Source organism: Solenopsis invicta, chromosome 10, assembly GCF_016802725.1.
Source record: "Solenopsis invicta isolate M01_SB chromosome 10, UNIL_Sinv_3.0, whole genome shotgun sequence".
Taxonomy (NCBI): Eukaryota; Metazoa; Arthropoda; class Insecta; order Hymenoptera; family Formicidae; genus Solenopsis; species Solenopsis invicta.
The window spans coordinates 7,000,228-7,024,300 of NC_052673.1; the positions used below are offsets into that span (position 1 = coordinate 7,000,228).

Here is a 24,073-nt window from a genome sequence, read left to right on the forward strand (position 1 = left end):
AAAAATTAATAAAGTCTGCGAATAAGCGCGTATCACCGCGCGCAAGGACCGCCCGCCAGTCGCCGAGACGTAGGCAGCCGCGGCTGTAGGCGCGGCGCTGTGCGGTGAGGAGGGAAAAGCAGCAGTAGCTGCGTCCTGCGAGCGGCGCGGCAAGGAGGGAGCTGCTTTTCCCTCCTCACCGCACAGCGCCGCGCCTACACGGCTACCTACATCTCGGCGACCGGCGGGCGGTCCTTGCGCGCGGTGATACGTGCTTATTCGTAGCGGTGATACGCGCTTTATTATTTTTTTTCGTTAACTATGGCAAATATTAAAAAATGGTAAAGGACTTTTCTGCTCAGTTTTACTTGATCTATCAGTCCACGAAACCACGGGCGGTAGTTACCTGACACCCTGTATATATATAAAATTTGTCTATATGTGTTAAAATATATATAATTATATATAAAAAATTTTTCCTGAATTAGTAAAGCAACAGAAAGGTTTATCCTTTTGTCAGTATAACATTCTTGCCAACAACAGTTTTCAAAATATACTAGTAAGTTTTCAACAACCATATCAACATGCTTATTACAATTTATAAATAGGCCTTATTGCTGACATGTTGCTGATATGTCGATCATAAATTGATGTAAACAGTTTTCAAAATATAATAATGTTAAGTTTTCAACAACTTATCGGCATATACTTATCGTAGATTGGCTGCAATAATTGTTTCACATTTGCTTAACAATAGAATTCAGAGTATGGATACTGAATTGACTAAAATATTTTCGATGAATTAAATAAAAGGTAATGTAATAGCACGTACATTGAAGAGCAATTTAATCTGTGCAATGATTTGCTTTAGATTGAATTTTCATGTTTTGTTATTTGGAGATGAATTAACATCACAATAAAAAAGTTTCTCTTATAAAACTATTACTACATCACCTAATTTAATCTACTGAACTATTTAAGAGGATGCTATACTGACGGAAATTACCGACCATTACAGTGTTCATTAATTTTTGAATTGGCTTTACAGATCACAAAATCCTTTTGCAAAATAAAAGTACGCACCAAAACAAAGTCTGCTCTGGTAAATTTTATGAGAAAATCGATCAAAAAGTTAAAAATTCATTTATTTTCGACTCGTGGATCTGTCAACCAAGGTTAATTTTTGTTATTTACTGACGTTCTGCAGCTCGTATGTATAAAATGAGACCAGGGCGAACTTCAGAAAACTCTAACACACAACACTGACTGTGTATCGTTTCAGTCAATAACCTAACAAAAAAGTTTAATAGGTGAACAGCTGTATGTGTCCAAATTTCGCTTAGCGCACGTAAACGATGGCAAGAAGAGCAGTGGCTGTAGTTGATAGGTCTTTTCGCAGATGGCGAAATAATCGAAAAACAAAGACAGATCTATGCATTGGACAAAGAGCGATAGCCTGGTCTCCCTCGAAAAATAATCTGCAATGCCGACGTCGAGGAAGTTCTTCGGTCACTATAGCATCCTCTTAACCAGACAGAATTTGACAAAATATTTACCTGTTATAAAGGAAAGTACCTGTTATAAAAGGAAGAACGGAGCACAATGGTTGTGACTGCAGCTTTGATGATCTTAACCATTCTTTTTATTACTGTTGTGTTAACTCGAGAGAGACCAAAAGGCTGTCCACCAGGTAATTAACATATTAATATTTTAGCCTTTTACATGAGAGCAAATTCAAAAATAGTTGTCGCTGATAATTGATAACTATCGCATTATGTATTCCAGAAATTGTATTTAAATTTTTAAACAATATTAATTATAAATCGATCAATGAAGTTATCTAACAAAAAAAGAATCCATTGATCAAAACAGATTTTAATGTCTAATAATAATAATTTTACGTGAATTATACATAAAACGATGTTTTAAAACCGAAAAGTTATTTAAATTATGACTTTTAATTTTTTTTTTTACTTTTGGAACTACATTTTCAAATTTTTACTACTACAAGATGGATTTTATTATGTGAGAGGTTGTATAATATAAACGTTTCTGTTGCAACGTTTCATAACGTTTTGCAGAATTCTTTCAAAATTGTTGCGCATAAAATATGGAAAATTGCAACCTTTCTGAAAACTTTTTGCAACAATATTGTGAGAAAAAAAGAAGATACCTACAATAATAACAAAAAATGTTATTTAATTTCCACATTCAAAAATTCATAATTTTTAGGTCCTTTTCCTTGGCCATTTATTGGAAATCAGTATTATTTACGACGATTACAGAAAAAATACGGTGGACAACACATGGCCTTTCTGCATCTCAGCAAAATATATAATAGCAACGTCATATCTTTACGATTGGGTGGCAAATATACGATCGCTGTTTCAGACAGCAAGCTCATACAACAAATTTGCGTTAACGAAAAGTACGATGGGCGTCCTTGGAATGAATTTATGAAGCTACGAAATTTGGGAATGAAAAAGGGTAACAAATCCTCTATCAAAATTTGTTATACTAAAGTTATACTAAAGTTAGAATATTGTTGAAAACGGTTTTTATATTTTAATAATATATAATAAAAAATTATAATCTTAAACAGATTGATATCAATATTTACGTCGAACGAAAGTAAGAGAAGAATACAATTTTTTCCTGTTTTATTTTTCAATGACTGAGCAAATTATTTAAAGGGAGAGCCAGGTGTAACGCATTAAAAATAAGGTGATTTTTTGAAACTCTTTTTGAAAAAACTATTGGACCAATTTTTTTGAAATTTTCAAGATATCTTATTCTATCATTAAGTTACTAAAAATATATTTTTTGAAAAAAAAATAATATGTGTTAAATAATAATAATAATATTAATGGAATGTATCGGTGTTGATTCACTTGTCGGCGTGCAATGTAGCGCTGCTTGTATTCATTTGAAACAAAAAAATTAAATTGATTTCTTTTTGGTAGGGTTCATGTTATTAATTGCATCTAAAATTAAAGACAATAATGCAAAAATGTAAATGTCGCGACACATAGAAAAAAATACCGATTTTTACGAAAACTTTTCGTGTAAATTATGCAATAAAAATAATTTATTTAAACAATACAATTATAAATAAAGGTTTAAGTTATCTAATTGTGTGCGTAGAGAGAACTCAGCATGCACGAGCTCGTTCTCTCGTTTTCTTATGAGAATAAAATTTTTTAATACAATATTTAAATATGGAAATGTATCTTGTCAGCTACTGCTGTTTTTCCCTCCTCACCGCGCCGCGCCGCCAGCCGCGGCTGCCTACGTCTCGGCAATCGGCGCGCGGTCCTTGCACGCGGTGATACACGCTTATTCGCAGACTTTATTAATTTTTATCTTGTTAACTATGTCAAGTATTAAAAACTGGTATAGGACTTTTCTGCTCAGTTTTACTTAATCTATCAATCCACGAAACCAGGGGCGATATTTACCTGACATTTTGTATACCCATTTGAGCACCTCGCGGGCTCGTCGCGATTCGCGGAGACAATCCGAGCTCCTGTCTTGATTGGCAGATTCGGACCCTTAATTCGCGACAAAAACGCGTAAAACGGCTAAATCAAACAGTGACCGCAGGCGTCGGACCATGGTTACCGTTATTGACTTGATTGTCGCCGTTTCCCCTTTAAGATACCGGCGATTTCAAACCCGCGGTCTACAAAAAAATACGCCGTCTGATGAGACGCAATTATGAAGTTATGCGTCTTCGAAGCCGCGGCGCCGGGACCATGTCGCCCCAAAGGCTACCGCGTTTCTTTGTGAAATTGACGAGTCTGGTGCTCTTGCAAATTCCGCCTTAAGTATCGTTCATTTAATTTTTACGCATGTTTGTGTGCGTGCGTGCGTGCGTGCGTATGTGTGTGTGTGTGTGTGTGTGTGTGTGCTTCGTGCACGACATGTCTTACATGTTATATACGCAACAAGTTATCTTGCACGCTAATTCAAAAAAGTAATTTGGAGAAAACTGCGTTTGGGTTACAGATAACTAACAATTTTCAAGTACTTTCAATTAATCTGCTATGCCAGGCTCATCCTTCTGTTTTCTTATAAAATTTATGTAAGGCCGCTTTCTCTTCTTGACAAGCCGGTTGATCCCCTTTCGTGCTGTAGCAATTCTGCCTTTGTATTCTATGTGCGTCGTATGGATCAGCAAATATTTTGCATTGCTGACCAATAACAATATCAAGGCTCATTATTTGTAAAATTAAATTAACCTTTATTGAAAATACCAACAGCTATAAAAATGGCAATTTCGATTGTTTTTATGCCACAATTAAGATGTTTAGGGACCAAACGCTATACTGTCAAGCTAAAACTTTCATTTGCATTCTGTGTGTGCACGCCTAAACATCTTTTTAAAAGATCTCTTCTGGAAAACTCTTTTATATTGGTAATACATTTTTCTACACATCCGGATGAAATGCAGGCAAGTGCACAAAATTTTGTATAGTACCAGCAGCCTCTGCAACACGCCACTTACACTAACTATCTATTTCTGGTGTATGCTGCGGTTTCTGATTTGTTAAACTTAGATAATAAAAGTTGCCACTATAGTGTTTTCCATTTAATCAACGGATTCTATCAGGATTCCTTCTTATTGCCAATCCATAATATTTTATAAGTTTTTTTTTTTTATTAGCTTGTCCGTCAATTTTCTTCTTTTTCCAAGTTTTGCAGTTTTCTTTATATTTCGAAGTCTACTACCTATTCTTTTTTCTACATAGTCAACGCATTTACTTTTTGTAACTTTGAAATCATCGCCATAAGATTTTAAATCCAAAATTGCCTTAGACCACTGCACGCTCCGCGCTGTATCCGCTGACAGTCGATAATGAAACCGAACGTAGTTAGGTCAAATCTTTGAATTTTGTTTCAAAACTCAAGAAATATACTTTCAATAGGTTAAAATATTAAATTAAGCAAAAGAATCGATTTTTTTTACCTATTACACCAGGTTCCCTCCTTAAATAAGCATGCACACTTATTATTATACAGCCTCCCCTTTTCTTGATATTGTTTTCTTTTAATAGTTTTATTTTCCGCAAATATGAGAATGTATTTTAATAAACATAAGCGGTAACATTCTAACATTGACAATGCCTTAAAAATTTTATAACTTGTTTCTATTTATTATCTGAACACGTGTTTAAAATCTGAAGTTGAATCTCTAACTGGTTCACGAGTTAATCAACTTTTGCATGTATTTTTATGGTGTAGCAATACATTTCCACTTATGTCAACAAAATTATAAAGAAACATTATTGCCAATATTCTGAAACTTAAATAAAATACTGAGCAATATTTCTAAAAAGACTTTATATTGACTTACTAACTCGTTATTAAAATATCAATGATAAAACAACGTGAAGCAAATGTCAAATTTCCGAATGGGTTATATAACCACGTTACATAACCACATTTTATTTTGACTTGTATAAAGTGCTAGAAGGGCAAATATTATGTTAATGATACTTATTTAAGTATTATATGGATTTTTAAGTACCATTTGATATCTGATATACATTAAATGTTATGAATATGCATCTAGTTCTTTCATTTTTTACAATTGATTTCAAGTAAAATTTATGTCTAAAAGTTTTTTGCCGACAATTGCAAAAGTTGCAAAATATACAAATATATTTATTTGTAGTGTAGTAATATCATGTTAACTGGCATTAAGTCCTATACATAATACGAGCACATATGGTGCACGTCAAGGGGGTCATCCCGTGTGACGACCATTTTTTTTAAGGTTCTTTTGCATTTTTTTGCGGCGAAATGAAAAAATACAGAGCTTTCAAATTTTTACTATATATTTATTACATCTTAAACTATATGTGTAAATTTTTTTATTTAAAAATATGGCGTCGTTAATGAGTTACATCACTGGAATGGCACCCATGTAAAAAAAAAGCAGATAAACGGTGCCCACGATTCCGGCAGACTGGTTTATTTAAAATCAAAAAATCAAATTGCATTTTAATCTATAGGTGAATGGCTATTGTGGGAACTAGGATTTTTTGAAAATATTAAAAATTCAATTTTTTGCATGCTTTTAAAAATTATAACTCAAAATAGCATGACTACTTGCGACTATTTTTTTATGCGGACAGAAAACGATTCAATATTTTAAAAAAATTCTAGTTCCCACGATAGTCACACATGTGCTGAATCTACCATCAAAATTTTATTTAAATCCATTGAACCGTTTTCGAAAAATCATGGGCACCAGTTAAAAAAATCCAGTTTTGAGAAAAACGCAGTTTTGAAAGTTCACGTGTGAATTACATCATGAAATTGTTACTTACCACTAATCTGCTATTCCTGGAGCATAGAGTATCCCTTCCTTTTTTTCTTGAAAATTTCGAAAGGCCGACTGCTCCTCCCTTGCTGAAATTCTAGCCTCTCTTGCCGTGTTGCTCATGCGCTGCTCGGAACGGCTGATCCGGGCTTCGTCGCAGCGCTCTACATAAGCGTGCGCTGATCGTCCAATTGAACAGCCCATCGTATGCATTATCTTAATAATGCCTTGGAAGCTTTCATTAAAGATGACGAAGGCCAAAAAAGTTCCAATCTAAACTATCTGAGCGCCTAAATGTAGATGTTTCGGAGCGAACGTCCAAATGAGTGAATTTAACGACTCATTATTATTCTGCGTCTCTGGTCCTAAACATTGGGTCAAAAGATCGTCCTTAGATAAATCTTTATAGATAGATTTAACTACTGCTTGTACTTCCGTGGATAATAGGGCCTTCTCGTGGTGGAATTGGTCGAGCGTGCTCTTAGCTTCAGCCTGCCGCCATTTACACCAGCTACCTACGTATAATCCAGATCATTTTTCAACGAATAACGGTTTCTTTGAAATTTTCTCTTCTTTCTTCGCTCAGCACGAGCGCGAGTTTCCCTTGTTCCTTTTCTGTCACTCATCGCAAACTTGAAGCACTTGCACGGTACAATATTACTGTTTACGACAACTCAAGAGCTGTTACACCGCTGACTGCGGAGCCAAAATTAAGCAACCGTTATATTCAATTTGAGTTTCAGGACAGCAGCACCACTCTAAATATGTGTGCGTATACGTGCGTGTAAATAGAATCGGCTTCAGGTTAGAATCCGAAGGTATACAATAGCTCTTGTTCCCCGCCCCACCGAGTGCTCAGCTGCGTGCTTATGGTAAACACCTTACCTACTCACTGCTGTAACTTTTCAATGACTTCGAATTTTGGAAAATTACTTTGCCAGTATATTCTATGCATGCTCTAGATTAGATTTATGCAAAAAAAATAATCGATTTTTTGAAGCCGTCACACGGGATGACCTCCTTTATAAAAACATAGAATTTCATCAATTTCAAATTTAAGTAACTTTTGTCTGCAATTGTATAGCCAGAACATCTTCATATAAAATTTCAATTTCAATTTTTCCTGAAAAATTTGAAAAAAAACCAATTTACGATCAGTGTCCCAAAGAAAAAAGTCTCAAAAAATGACAATTAAAAGGAATCCTGTAAAAACTTAACAAATACTTTTCTTTAAATCTAGGATATGTCACCAAACTATTTTCTATTAGTAACGTTCCATCATAAAGAATTTTGACTTGTAAGAATTAATTAGAAAATAGAAAATATAAATAGTAAATTTTTTACAATAACCAAACAAATCTGAAAGTTTTTTTGTTTTCCCTTAAATATGACATTATCAAATAAAAAAATCTGAAGTACTGTTCTTATACCTATTGTATGTTCAGAGAAACATCAAATTTAAAAAGAAAATAGAAAAAAAAATGTGTCTGATAAGCGCAGTTTCTAAAATTTTAACAAGATTACTGCTTTGTACTTTGAATAATATATCTATTTTTATTTTTGTTATTGTTAATGTTATAAAAAAAAATATATATAATATATTATAGGATAAGTACCTAGATAGCACAGAGAATTCAAAAAGAATTAAAAAATAATTCAGGTTTATGTCATTATAATGCTGAAGTCAGAAAAACAATTTTTTTTCCGGCTTAAAATAAATTCAGAATTGACGGCATAAATTTAAATTCTTTTTTAATTATGTGTGCTATCTGGGTAAATCATAAATCAAAATTCTCACAACAACAAAATAAGTCCAATAACTTTATTTTTCTCTTTTAAATAAATTCTTAAAACATTAATCAAACAGCTTCGTTTCTTATATTTATTGTATATGTCCGAAGAAAATTGCCATATTTATCATAATCAACGAGTTGAAAAAAAGATATTTTTTGTTTCCTAAAAACTCAATATTTAAGTATGTAAATACAGAAAATAAAGCGGCGAATATAGGTAAATCGAGCGCTCGGTAAACGGTACACGATGAGAGGCAATCTCTACCATTTACCGCGTTCGACTCGTATTTGCCGCTTTATTTTCTGTATTGATATTTTTACGAATCTTAACTTTTTTATTCCATATTTAAAGTTATTCGAATTTTATAAAAAACCCTTTAATTAAATTCGACTCTCGTGAAAGTCAGAAAGTAATTACAAATGCCATTAATTATTATCAATTAATAAAAAATTATTGGTGTCAGGACTTACGGCGAACGATGGCCCGGAGTGGAAAGAATTGCATAATTGGTCCGCACGCGCACTAAGACAGGTCGGTTTTGCTAAGCCAGCGATGGTCGACCTGCTCAATAACGAGATGACGCTCATTGCAAAAAGACTAAGGGACGGTGGCGTACAACCTATACGGCCCGCGTTTGCGCCCGCCGTAATGAATGTTCTTTGGTTTTTGGTCACAAGATCGAATCCATCCGAGAATCCCAAGAGGTATGTAAAATTGTCGGAACGATTAAAAAAAATACTCCTTATTCTCAACAACGCTGCACTTCCGCGGATTCATTTCCGGAGAAAGGAAAGAAATCCGTAATTATTTCATTGTCTCTCTGATTCTGCGATTGCTTGTAGATTACAGAATTTCATAAATATGATGGATCATCGATCGCAACAGTTTGATGCGACCGGCGGAATTCTATCCGCTATACCTTGGATACGTTACATCGCACCGGAAATGTCAGGCTACAATACCGTCGTAACGCTAAACAAAGAACTGAAAACTTTTCTAATGGTACGTAATCTCGATGATCTCAAACTCAAATTTTAGCTTTTCACTTGCTAATACTTATTGATGCGCCACGCATCATATTTTGTGTCTTTTGCAGGACACTATCAACGAGCATAAAAAACGATATATTAAGGGAAATGAGTCGGATTTTATCGATTTGTTTCTCCAGGAGATGTACGAAAGCGAAGGACAGGGAGAGAGAGCCCATGTGTTTGATGGTAAAAGTTGCTTTTTATTATCGAGCAAAGTCCAGAAAACGTCGCTACAATTTTCTCGGCTATTCGCATGGAAATTAACGCTTTGTTTCGCATGCTTAATAAATGCACATTAATGAAAGTATTAATAAAAGTGTACGTAAGAAAACAAACCAGCTCGCCTGTAGTACACACGAACGTATCTTTTTTGTTTTTTTTTTTTTCAGATGGTAATCTGATTGTGACATTGATCGACTTCTTCATCGCCGGCATTAGCACTACAACAGCGACATTAGATATTCTCTTCATGCAAATAACAAATCATCCAGACGTACAACGCAAGTTGCACGAGGAGATCGACGCCGTGATCGGAAACAGGACTCCCAGTTTGGAGGACAGAAAAAAGTAATTTTATATCTTTAAGACGAGTATAATTTCTTTTTCTAATTATTATTTTTGAAAGAGAGAAGGAAACAGAATTGTTTTTTTTTTATGAACCCTTCTGTACAAAAAATTACTCAAACGTTCAATTTATGTTAAATTCCAAATTAATCACAGAATGCCTTACACGGAAGCGATATTAAACGAAAGTCAACGCTTAACGAGTGTAGTAGTTCTATTAGCACCACATCGCACCATCGAAGATACAATCCTTGATGGTTACAAAATACCAAAGGATACTATTGTCCTCTTAAATGTGCATTGCAACAACATGGATCCGGATGTATACCCTGACCCGAATTCGTTTAGGCCGGAGAGATTTATAAACAAGGATGGAAATTATCAAACACAAGAAAATCTTATACAATTTGGAAAAGGTCAGTAAATTATTATAGAGTTAAAAAAAAACAAATTTTATACAAAATTTTCATAAAAGGAATAACATCCTTGGTAAACTCAAACATTGTGGAAACTCTTTTACAAAATAGAAATCATTGTTTCGTTTATGTACTTAATTTTGAACTTGAATTAAGCCTGGTTTATGCAGGCCGTAACCGTAAAAAGTTGACCAATCGTAGTCGATTATTCGGTAATTGTGCACAATAGGGAAGCCAGCTCCAATCATGTTGACCTTGAAATATGTTATAGAGGCAAGGATACTGAACAACTTATCCATATAAATTAATCGGCGCTCTCGTCTAGTTTTCAAGATATACTTAGAGAAAGAAAAAACAGTTTTTCTTAATTATTTCAAAAAATATTTATTTTACAAAAATATGTGTTAAACAAAAAATGAAGCTCGTAATAAGCTCTATAAAAAAGGTTATTTACAATTTTACCTAACTTCAATACTGTAGTTGTTATAGTAGAAAAACTGTTTTAAAATAATTTTTCTTTTATTTTGAGTAGTTTTGCGTGAAATCTAGATACTTGGGCGGGTGGAGGAGCTCCACCTTTCCTGCATTTTCTCCCCATTTTTTTTCTAACCTAACTTAACCTAATACTATTTTAGTTGTAATTTGGCCAAGAATATCTAATTGATCATGTTGCGGTATTAGATTTGAAATTATAGCTCACCCTCTCCCGCACCCACCACGTTATTAGTAGACCGACTGACAAGGAAATACAGGGAAGTGTCCGCCTCAGATTAAAACGAGTTTTTAATATGTTGTAGTACAGATAAAAATAAGGGACACGTATTTTTTTATACGTGCCCATACGCACTTTAAGGGGGTAAAACACCCCTTTGAAGAAAATCGGTTTTTTTCTTTCGAAGCGTATGCCGTCGAAACTATAAGAGATAGGAAAAAATGTTTTAAATAAAAGTTGAATGGCTTGAAGAGTAATTTATAACAGCGGAAAAAAAATTTTTTTTTAATCTTTTTTATTACTTTTTCCCACAACTTACCTATTTTTGTCAAAATTTTTATTTTTTTTATAAGCAAAATAAAGCTTTATTTTATTACGAATTCAACGGTATATGATAAAGTTACGGTACAACATTCCTATTTTCCAAAAATAATTAAAAACCTCTCTATACGCACGGTACGCGCACCCGTCCGCGCGTTCGTGCGCTACGGAAGTGACTCCCTCCGATTTCGACGTGCTCTTAATATGTTGTACAAATTAAAATAAGGGACACGTATTTTTTACACGTGTCCTAATACACTTTTAAGGGTGAAACACCCCTTTAAAAAAAATTTTTTCTTTCGAAGCGTGTATCGTCGAAACTATAAGAGATAAAAAAAAAATGTTCTCAATGAAAGTTGAATGCATGTTTTTCTCGCATAAGATAACAAAAACATTTTGAGGACAGTCTGTGTCTAACATGAAAACGTAGACATTGAGAAAAACATTTACTACAAAATAAAACGACACTACACTAAAGAATAACAACAATTACGGTGTTGTAAGACATTAATTTCTTGTTTAGAAAATAATATGTAATTAATATAAGTTAAACATTTATTTACTGGTCCACATGATTCGACTAGAATAGTTGTTTTTTTCAACATTTTACAGATAAGGAGACTTGAATTACAAAAAATTATTATTCACACATTCCATATCTTCAGTATCTAACGCCAGCTCATCAACTAACAACAAGAGAACTAACATAAAACTAATTAAAAAATTAGTTAGAAATTTCATCTTTTATACTGTATTTATACAATTCAATTAATGTTGTCAACAAATTTATTAAATTCGATTAGTGTAGAAATATGCATAACCACGCTACTGGCGCGTGCACTTTGGGTCATTTCCTTACATACGTAACTCTTGAATCTATACATGTCAATACTGCCGAGACGTAAACATTCTATTTCAAGATAGGAAATTCTAGTCGAATCATGTAAACCAGTAAATAAATGTTTAACTTATATTAATTACATATTATTTTCTAAACTAGAAATTAATGTCTTACAACACCGTAATTGTTGTTATTCTTTAGTGTAGTGTCGTTTTATTTTGTAGTAAATGTTTTTCTCAATGTTTGCGTTTTCATGTTAGACACAGACTGTCCTCGAAATGTTTTTGTCATCTTATGCGAGAAAAACATGCATTCAACTTTCATTGAGAACATTTTTTTTATCTCTTATAGTTTCGACGATACACGCTTCGAAAGAAAAAACCCGATTTTCTTTAAAGGGGTGTTTCACCCTTAAAAGTGTATTAGGACACGTGTAAAAAATCGTGTCCCTTATTTGTACAACATATTAAAGGCACGTCAAAATCGGAGGGAGTCACTTCCGTAGCGCACGAACGCGCGGACGGGTGCGCGTACCGTGCGTATAGAGAGGTTTTTAATTATTTTTGGAAAATAGGAATGTTGTATCGTAATTTTATCATATACCGTTGAATTCGTAATAAAATAAGCTTTATTTTGCTTATAAAAAAAATAAAAATTAAAAAAATAAATAAATAAGTGGTGGGGGGAAAGTATTAAAAAAAATTTTTTTTTTTAATTTTTTTTCCGCTGTTATAAATTACTCTTTGAGCCATTCAACTTTCATTTAAAACATTTTTTTCTATCTCTTATAGTTTCGACGGTATACGCTTTGAAAGAAAAAAACCGATTTTCTTCAAAGGGGTGTTTCACCCCCTTAAAGTGCGTATGGGTACGTATAAAAAAATACGTGTCCCTTATTTTTATCTATACTACAACATACTAAAAACTTTTAATCTGAGGCGGACACTTCCCTGTGTTTTCTTGTGAGACGGGGTGGGCTAAGTTAGAAAAAATACCGCGAGGGAGTGCAGGAGGCGAAGCCCTTCCCCCGCCCACGTGTTCTCTGTACAACATGTAAAAATTTGTTTTTGTCAGAGTTTTTTTTAAATGCTTTTTGATTGTACCTCTTAAAGTATTGGAGTTAGATAAAATATGTATTGAACTTTATTTGTAGAGTTTTTTATAAGCTTCATTTTTGATATGACACATTTTTTTCTAAAATGAATATTTTTTGAAATAATTAAAAAAAACTATGTTTTTCTTTTTCCTAAGTTATACCTCGAAAACTAGACGAAAGCGCCAATTTATAAGGAAAAGTTGTTCAGTATCCTTGCCTCTATAACATATGTCAAGGTCAACATGATCGGAGCTGGGTTTCCTATTGTGCACAATTACCGATTAATCTTCTATAAATCAATTATGATTAGCTCATTTCTTATGGTTACGGCATGCATAAGCCAAACTTCTTGTATCGCATCGTAACGCATGTACACAATTATAAATTCTTCTTTACTGTTTTTTCGCATGCTCTATCGCGCGATCGGAAGGTCGAAAATGCTTTTCGTGCTAGAGAAAAAGCTACAAATATTTGTCCTAGTTTAGTTCACTAACTTGCGACCTTTGTACGTATTCTTGTGCATGTGTGCGTGTGCGCGCGCGTGCCTGTGTGTACATAAATCAGATTTTAATCGTTTTGTAGTCAAGAAAATAGCGATGACAGTAAAGGAGAAGATATTGTGAGCACCTATTTATATTTTATTCAATAACTTTATTATAATCAATATTTTACATTGAAACTCATAATGATTATATTCATCAAAATGTTGTTTAATAAATTCTAGACTTAAAGTTATGAAATATTTACGACGTGACTTATGAAAATGTGATGTCAAAGAGGAACAGGGGTGATAATATAGACTACCGCAAAAATAAATTAAAAATTTTTCTATAAACAAGTTACTACATTATAAAATTATATATTTTTCATTGTCTTTGGTTTAGAATTTCTCTGTATTTAGAAACATTATGTAGAGCTATCATTTTATCCTTGTTATTTAATATTAGGATAAAGTGATATCTAATATTTCTGAACGCAGTCTTGTAAAGTGTGACAATCAATTTATTGCAGAATTATTTTAATATGAAAATCTGGATATTACCCATATTATCAGCACGCTTTTAGGTCTATGTTAACAATATGCTATTAAATAATTTTGCGTAAATCTAGATAAATTATAAAGTTAAATAAAAAAAAAAAAACATTTGAGTGTATCATACATATGAGTGTACATTCGTGTGATAATATGCTCATTGGGAATAATAGTAGAGTCACTCAAAAAATTTAACTAATTAATGAACATATAAATAACATTTTAATATAATTACATTTTAAACAAAAAATGATATTTTAATAAAACCTTTATGAAAATTATATCATAAATAAAATACAATTGAAAATTTATTATTTTCAAATATTATTATTCCAATACTTTTCTAAAATAGTCATTTACTGGTGATTGTTCAGCGACTATTGCACTGATCTATATGTAATTAAGGGTCTAGTCTAGTGTTCGGGTTCATTTCGGAAGCTTATTTTATGATTTTTTTTTTTACAACAAAATAAAATACAATCAAGTCCGCTTTTCGCACACGTATTTATTATAATATTAAGATACTAAAATAATTTTTTTTTCTGATTTTTTGTGTAATTAGTATATTTTATTAATAATTAAATTTGGCGACTTTAAATTGATGCAGGTCGCTGGCGCAGGTAAAATCTCCAGTTGTGCTTATCTGAAACAAAAAAATCAAATTGATTATTGTTCTGTAGGCTATTGGCTATCGCCCGTAGTAAAATTAAACATTTTTATTAATAAATAACAAAATGGCTACTTATAAAAAAAAGTGTAAAAAATCATGACTTTTTTCCATAGAAAATCGGTTAAAAAAATAGAAATTTATTATTAAAAATAAGTAATTTTACTACCGGCGATAGCCATTGTTGTGTAGAATAACATATTAAAAATTTGAAGCAATCGGTTGGATAGATTTTTTTAAATCACCTGCGCCGCTTACAAAAACGTTGTTTTGAGAAATCGCGTGAGAAGTTTTGATTACATCTTTCTTATAAAAAAATTATACTCACATTAATCCGCTATGCCTGGTGCGTACAACAATCCTTCGGTTTCCTCAAAGACTTCGTTTTTTTTTTTTTTTTTTTTTTTTTGCCTGTCGAGACAAGAATGGACGGGTAAGATTGCCGCGGTGCAGCTGCCGCGTCGCGCGCCGTTCGCAGCGGGCAGTCTTCGGGCGCTCACGTTTTTGACCTGTAACTTCCTAAATATTTCGAATTTCGGTCTGAAATTTTTACAGGATACTCTCAAGAGTTTGTACTTTCGAAAAATGTAAGAAAAAAAAAGCGATTTTTTGAAGCCCGAACACTAGACTAGACCCTTAAATGTCAAAATATACCTTGTAAAAGTTTCAAAATGCTCAACAGTAAAAATGCTTTATAACAATTGTCAGCTATTGTGTATTGGCATTCATGTACTTTAGATACATCAGTCATATCGCAACACGAAAACGTCAATCAACGTTTAGTTAACTTAACATTTATTGGATCACAATATTTACGACATTGTTGCAATGCAACAAATGCAGAGCTTTAATGCTACTACATAACGGCAGGTTACTCAACAAACAAAAGTGAATTGAAATGGATAGAAACGATTTCATTTTGACATTTTTATATTCGCGCTTCGGATATTTAGAATCCATTTGAATCCAGAAATAATATAAATTCAACATGATGAATAGCTCACTTCGTATTTTAATTTATTTAAACCAAAAAATTTATAGGTCATGGGGACATGAATCCATCTCAATTCAAAACAATGAATAGCTCATTTTGTATTTCAATCCATTTAAATCCAAAAATACTCGAAAACTCGTTTCTTGGTTATTTTTATTGATCTAGAATAGCAAAAGTTTGTGAAAAACTGTTACTTTTTTAGTTTTAACGCGTACGTGTTTAAATCTAGCAAATAATTTCAAACTGAATACTTGTAAATTGATTTCTTCGATCTATATGTCACAACTCAAAGAAAAAGTATATATGTATTTTTTTAGGAAAGAGAAGATGTATTGGAGAAGTTTTGGCAAGATCGGCTATATTCCTACTGTTTGTCGGGGTGATGCAGAAATATCGTTTACTTCCTTTGCCTGGTAAAGGATCCGTTAATGCAGAATTCACCATCGGGATAATAAGGGAATTGAAGCATTATGAATTGTTAATCGTTCCCAGATAAGATAATATTATATTCTCTTAGATAAATAAGTTTCTTGTTTAAAAAACATATTTCGAATTAATTTTATCATATTGACAAATGTTAATTTCCCAATTAGACTACAATTCTATTTAATTATGTTTTGTTACACTTTCTGTCCAAGATATATGTATATGTAAGCATTAAAAGAAAAAAGAAGACAAAAAATTTAAAAGTATAATATAAAAAACTCATGTATAAATTTGAATTTCTTGTTCTAAAAATTTTTAAAGAATAGTAGAAGAGAAGATGATAATATGGCACACATTTTCATTTTATGGAATAACTTTGTTTATAATCACCCACACAACACGCGTGACTGTTAGTCGACTGGTAGCCGACTTTTCTCATTGTCAGTTGACTTAAAAGCGACTTTCAACAGTCGACTATAACTCGACAGCAATTGACTATTTGTTGACTGTTTGTCGATTTTTGAAAGTCGACAAATGGTTAATAAATAGTCGACTGAAATATGACTCAAAGTCGACGAAAACTCTGTTCTTTTTGTGACAAAAGATCTTATACTCTCTTAAGTTATTTATATCTTTTTGACAAAGCGAAAAGATATAAATGATAGATATTTTATCTTGCCAAAAAGATAATTAACATAAAAAAAAATCTTAGTTTTAATTCGCTCGTAGCTCGTTAGCGTCCCTTACAGAAATGAACTATTGGAAAGCCAATAATCACTATTGACTTACAATAGTTATTATTAATTCTCTAATAGTGATTATGTAGCATCTAATAATTGGGTTATTTGCAATAATCATTTCCTAATAGTTCTTGAATGAGTTTTATTATTGATTTCATAATGAGATTATTTGCAATAATCATTCCCCAATAGTTCTTTTATGAAATGATTATTGATTTCATATTTCATAATCAGGTTATTTGCAATAATCACCAGAACACTACTTTTAATAGTTAATATATAAATGATTGTTAGTCGACTATTCACAATAAACCCAATAAAAACTGGATCGTTTTATATACGTTTATTAAACGCAAGTATGGTATAAAACAGATATAGATATGTGGCAGATATGTATATAAGTAAAATGGTTTTTATACGTTAGTGCAATGTACGTTTATAATAATCGTTCTTATTACGTATATATAATACGGAACGTATTTTATACGTTGAAAAATGGTTTATAAAATGCCAGAAATATATTTACGTTTATAACACGTATAAAAATACTATCAAATACAATTATATACTAATTAAATAAATATTTCTTAAATGCGTTTATGATTTGTAAAAGTTGTCCCTTTAAATAACCTATCAAAAATAGGATTTAATATCCAGGTATGATATACTTTTTAAATATGTTAATAAAAGTTTAAACGTAAATTATATTTATATGTTTTTATTGCAGCAATATTTAAACAAATAATAAACGTATTTTATACACATTTGGTATAGCTAATTAAAGGTTTATTGAAAACGTATATTATTTATGAAATGAAAAACATTTATAAATTATTTCAGAAATATTGAATATGATTAAAATCCAAGACATTCAATTATTACATTAATAATAGTTATTTTACACGTAAAAACATATTACGGTGCTCTCAAAAATTGAGCGATTTGCTTTGATTTTGAGTCTCAAACATAGACTTTGTACTATGTCTATGGTCTCAAAGCTTTTGCGCGACACCAGTCTTCGCGCCTTCGCAACTTGGGCGGCTTCCACTAGGTGGCCACGCCGTAGAGGATTTTCTCGTGAGTCGAGTGCGGCCACAAGCATTTTATCTAGGCGCCACCGCGACTGTTTTTCTAAATCGCATTTCAGTGAAACTTTTGGGAATTAATTGTTGTAACCTCAAGACGAAATTCGCTCTCGTTTTTTTCAAATGTGATGTGTATGTGGTTTGCTGTTCCACATAAAATTTTATATTTTTACATGTAAATAACAATTTGTATTGTTATTAAATCTTGTACATAAATGTTTAATTTAAATTTAATCTTTATTTAATCCTTTTGAACGAAAAGGAAGAAAAATATTTTTTTGGAAACTATAATTTATTACGTCTAAATTATTAATTTATCAAAACGTATTTTATACGACTATATAAATTGTAGTGATTAATAGTCGACTCACAGTCGACTGATAGATTGACTTAAAAGTCAACTCTTGCCTTTTACAGTCAGCTTAAAGTTGGCTCATAGTTGACTTCGTGTTGTGTGGGCAACATTTTATATTGGAAGTGAAACGATTCTATTTGTCAAAATGTTGTTTAACAGATTCTAAATTCAAAGTAACAAATATATTTATTACTTAGGACGTGATTTAAAAAAATGTAACGCATTGCATAATCGGTAGAAAAAAAGAATGATGGTAATGTGGCTAGCCCAACAACAATTTTAAAAAATTGTTTTAGTTTTAAAGAAAAGATTATTTTGTTCAAAATTTATATATTTTAAATTTTTTATTGTTCAGAATTTTCCTGATTTAAAATTTTCTTGCGTTTAAAGACTATAGAAATATTATTAGAAATATTCTTTTTTCCCTGTTTAACATTAAACAATAAACATAAAATGACATCTCAGTCTGATGTTTTTGAACACTGACTTTTAGAATAACAATCTATTTATCCAAAAAATATTTTAATATAAAAATTTTGTATAAAAAACCATATTACAAAAAATCCCATATTATTGTTTAACTTTACACAACTCGAAGTGTGTACAGCCAAATCAAAAATTAAATAACGAAGAAACATTTAAGTGTATATACATTGTGTGATAATACGATCAAGTTTAAAAACAATGAGGAAGTTTGTGTAATTAAATATACTTTAAAAAAGTTTAGAAGTATTCAAAAGTACAAATGCCTTATAACAACTGTTAGCTATTGTGTATTGGCGCCACTAAAAAGCGGCGGCCTGCTAAATAAATAATTTCAACAGTAATTGTTAGACTTTGTCACCTAATAACTGAGATAACAAAAGTAACCATCATGACCATAGAAACCATAATATCTTTTTCTTCTCAACTGAAAAAAAAAGTTTAAAAAAATAAATATAAATAAAAAAATAATTATTTTGTATAATATATTTGCAAGAAAATTGTTTAAAACATTTTTGTAAATAAAAAAAGTTGATGTATAAAATAGTTAATGAAAAAATTGTTTTTTTAAATTAAGTTAATTTACTTTCAAAAAGTAAAGGAGGGTGGTTAAATTGGATCTTTAATATTTGCAGTTTTTGCTCTGTATAAGGCCGATCGTAAAAATCAATATAAATTTTTTTTTAATTTTTGTAAATAAAAAAAGTTGATGTATAAAATAGTTAATGAAAAAATTGTTTTTTTAAATTAAGTTAATTTACTTTCAAAAAGTAAAGGAGGGTGGTTAAATTGGATCTTTAATATTTGCAGTTTTTGCTCTGTATAAGGCCGATCGTAAAAATCAATATAAATTTTTTTTTAATTTTTGCACAATGGCTGAAAATACATATTTGTGTCTATTCTATGAATGTTATGGGAACTGTCAAACTACTGTTTTATGTTCCGTGTCTTATAAGGACCTTACATTATAAATAGCACGTAAATCTGCTTAATTGTATTCATTTAAATTGAAAAGGTTCCATTTGGAACACAGTCCGATTTACCCATCGACAATGTCGATAGATTTACTCTACTTTCTCTTGTATATGTTTCATTTTTAAAAAATAATATGTTTCGTATTATTATTTCAAGAGTTCTTACTTTCGTGTTAAATTATTATGATATTGACAATTCTGTGTTTATACTGTTTTGCTCGTCTTATATTATCTTTCCAACAATCATTTTAAGTACGAATTGATTGGTCATTTCCGTGCATTTTGAGACTCTCCGCGTTTGCCTCTCCTGACAATTTAGGAGACAAAGGATCTCGCTACTGCACGGAGCGCGGACTTCTCTATAAATCTCGAATAGATATTAACAAGACATAGACACTGCTCACCTTGGGCTCAGAACCAGAGTGATTGATCAGAATAAAGTCACAAAATTTTACGAAGAAGCAGTCGATACATTGATACTGTATCCATCCTTCAGAAAGTCGTTAATTGAATAAAGAGCATCTCGTCGTTGCGTAGCCCGTTTAGAACTTAACCCAAAATTGTATGCACATAGACAATACATTTGCACTAACAAAGTATGTATACTTATTTAAAAAATATATTTTAAACTATAAAATGCATTACAAAATAAAGAAATCTTTTTAGAAATATATATATATATAAACTTTTAAATATGTAATAAATTTTTTTTAAATAAATTGAAAGATTTATTTTCTACGCAATAAATATTAAGAAAATGTACCTTATTATTTAACAAAAAAAAACCTTTTTTTTTGGAACAACAAAAAAGATATCAAAGTATGAAAGTTACTTTTTAAGTAAATTTGTAATTAATATAACAATAGTAATTTAAACTAGACTGTTTAAGAGTAATTACACGTATAAGTAAGTAAAAAATTATTAACTACAGTCAAGTCTAGATTTCAGTATTATAATATTATTTTACATATAAACCTTAAATGTATTTTTAATTTTTATAAACTAACATTTAGATTGTTTTCTTTTCTCTAAAGTCCTGGCCGAGGTCCTGGCTTTATTTGTTCTTATGGATCAGTGTTAGAATGAGCAAATATTGCTCGTAATTCCATTATCGCACGATTTTTCCTTTTATGCTTTTATTTAACAACTTATTGCTCCGGATGTAATATTTGAGAATTATCTTTCAGGAACAATGTTTAAGTTTTTCTTATAATAACCAAGAGATTATTTGTAAAAAGGGAAATCATGGAATTATAAACTTCAGGAACAATCTCCTCCCTTTGTTTTATATTTCATTTATTAAATGGGAGATGCGAAAAGAGAAATTGTGGAATCTTCCGGCTGTAACAATAAATATATCATTTATTATTGCAGAGAAAATTAGTGGCTGTATATTTGCATCATGATAACAGGATATATGTATATTAGCAAATGTGCTTCAATTATTCAACTTCAAAACTGTTCAATAATTTTCTTCAGCTAATTTTATAGAAGTCTCGGAATATATATATGGATTTAATAAATAAAAGTAAATATAATACCTTGCATTAAGATTATATTAAGAATAAAGATTTGAATATAACTAGAAAGATTATATTAGTAGAAACAGTTTAATTTTATTGTGTTTTTTATTGTAGCAGTATGCCAAAAAAAATTTCAAGAATAAGACATTTTAATCCCAAATGGGAAAAAAAGTCTGATCACAGAGTAAGCATTTCTCTTAAAATTAACAGTGTTAATTTGTTTAAATAATTTTTACAATTTTATAATTCCTTGAAATTAAAAAAAGCTATTGACAATATCAGTTGGACGTGTGTATACATTAATTTATCCACAAAATGTAAACATTTTGGTGCCAAATTTGGACCATAAATTAATGTATACATTCGTCTAACTGATGCTGACTCTTGGAACGCGTTCCACTGAACGCTCGCAACGCTCATGGAATCGTTTTATTCTTGTTATTTGCCAAATATTAAACAAGGACAAATGATGCTTGCGATCGTTGCGAGCGTTAAGTAAAACGCGCCTGTGGTAGCTTATTTAGTTTCATGATCTTAGTCTTCAGAGTTTTATTATATTTTGTTTATTACTTATAAATTTTTATTTTTTATTTCAGGTTGGATGGTCGACGCCACTCAAGATAAAAATAATTTTTACGATGCTTATTGCAAAGTATGTAAATTATGCATAAAATCACATAAAAGTGATCTTATAAGACATATTGAAAGCGTAATGTATAAAAATAATATGAAGAGTCTTAATTCGGATAAAGATCAACAGAAATTAACATCAAGAGGGCATGTTGTTATTCATTCAAGTAAAAGAAAAAGAAATGAATTGCTGCTAGCTCTCGATATTGAACTTTATTCATCGGTACGAAATATTAATCATCTTTCAGAATTGTATAGTCGTATATCCAATAATTCTGTTAAACTTCATAAAACTAAGTGTTCACTTTTAGTAAAAAAAAAAGTAATTGCTCCATCTTTATTAGAAAATCTGTTAAATGATTTTTAAGATAATTGTGGCCGTGTGAATTCGGCCTTTCATATCCCCGGCGTTCGCCGACGCGGCCCACTCATGTCTGGTGCTAGAAATCACCGTGTTTTCAAGAAGACTCATAATTTAATTTTAATATTCATTGGGTTGACGAAAGCGACCGGCCCGGCAAACCTCGGAGACAATCTTTTCGTTCAATTACGGTACCACGCGCGCCGATTTTTATGTTTACTGAGAGCACAAGTGGCCTTCATTCTTATCTCTAATTCTTTCTTGCAAAGCTTGCACGTGTCCGGTGCCGAGCAACTACGTTAAGTGGAGGACCAGTTCCCCTTTACTTCCCCGGCTAAAGTAGATGACTTGATCTGTAGAAGATCATTGTTTAACATTTCTTTTTGTTTATGTAAAAATCTTAACAGCCGCTTTGCTTAACCGGTCGTCTGCTTCTTCAGATTTTCCTCACCCCGTTTTTGAAAGTTTATAGCACACTCAGTGTGCTACCGTGCGGTGGAAAACTTGAATCGAGTTTCTTCTGGAGAGGGGATGAATTTTCGTTGCTCGTTTCCCATGCATCGCTCTTGAAAGAAAAGAATTGTTGGTAAAAGTGCACATTAGGGGAGCAGTCTCTGACGACCTTGATCTTGACATACGTTATCATATGTATGGGAAGATACTGAGTGACATACAAAAGATATTAAGTAATGCTCACTTTTTATTAAAAAAATATTACAGAAAGAAAAAACAGTTTTTCTTACTCATTTCAGAAAATATTTATTTTACGAAAAAATGTGTCAAACAAAAAATGAAGGAAATAATAAGCTCTATAAAAAAGGTCATATACATATTTTACCTAATTTCAATACTTTAGTTGTTATTGTAGAAAAACTGTTTTGCGTCGAAAACCCATATAGAGAACGCGTGGGCAGGGGAGGGGCGGAGCCCCTCCCCCTGCATCCCCACCCCGTATTTTTCCTAACCCAGCCTAACCCTATTTTAGTTGTAATTTGGTCAAGGATATCTAATTGATGTTGCGATATTAGATTTGAAATTATGGCCCGCCCCCTCCCGCACCCACCCCGTCTTAGTAAACCGACTGAGACAAGCTGGGTTAGGTTAGAAAAAATATGGGAAGGGGGTGCGGGGGAGGGGCTTTGCCTTTCACGCAAAACTACTAGAAATAAAAAAATTATTTTAAAACACTCTTTCTACTATAACGACTAAAGTATTAAAGTTAGATAAAAAATGTATAGGGGAAACCGGGGTAAATCGTTAGACGGGGTAATTCGATAATTGGAAATATCTTTTTATGGGTACATATTAAAAATTTACTTTAAACGCTGTAAACACGTCCTAATGTAACAATGTTGCTAACAAAGTTTTGTTGGTAACGGCATCATATTAATGTCGTAGTAGTGAAAAATGTGTTTTGCGACAGTCGAAGTAATTTCTGATAGTCAATATTTTTTCGAAATTTAAATAAGATAATAAGGTTTTTTTTGAAAACTTTGAATGTATCGTGTCCAGTTGAATGTATTTGAAACATAATGGGTGCTTTCCAACAAGAGACACAAGCGACACTGTCTTTACAGTGTCTACATTGGTGCTTTCCAACTATGACACAGAGAGACACAGAGTGACACTGCAAAACACAGCTCGATCTTAAATTTGGCCATGTCAGCCATCAATAGACTCAACACATTAGGCAAAAAAATTATTTTTTCAAGTGTGTTAC

At 31.8% G+C, this 24,073-nt stretch overlaps 1 protein-coding gene across 1 annotated transcript; it reads left to right on the forward strand.

Moving 5' to 3' along the window:
- Positions 1-1,581: 1,581 nt before the first annotated feature.
- LOC105200638 (probable cytochrome P450 305a1) lies at positions 1,582-16,492 on the forward strand. The gene is made up of 8 exons (XM_026138527.2): positions 1,582-1,669; positions 2,212-2,466; positions 8,565-8,805; positions 8,944-9,103; positions 9,198-9,318; positions 9,522-9,699; positions 9,853-10,112; positions 16,094-16,492. The coding sequence occupies exons 1-8, from the start codon at positions 1,582-1,584 to the stop codon at positions 16,270-16,272; spliced, it is 1,482 nt and encodes a 493-aa protein (XP_025994312.2). The 3' UTR covers positions 16,273-16,492.
- The last annotated feature ends 7,581 nt before the right edge of the window (positions 16,493-24,073 follow it).

What these genes read in the sequence shown, in the direction of transcription:
- LOC105200638 (XM_026138527.2), top strand. Translation starts at nt 1,582, where the DNA reads ATGGTTGTGACTGCAGCTTTGATGATCTTAACCATTCTTTTTATTACT. An exon ending in CCATCCGAGAATCCCAAGAG is followed by an intron (nt 8,806 to 8,943) that starts GTATGTAAAATT and finishes GATTGCTTGTAG; the next exon opens with ATTACAGAATTTCATAAATA. An exon ending in GAGAGCCCATGTGTTTGATG is followed by an intron (nt 9,319 to 9,521) that starts GTAAAAGTTGCT and finishes TTTTTTTTTCAG; the next exon opens with ATGGTAATCTGATTGTGACA.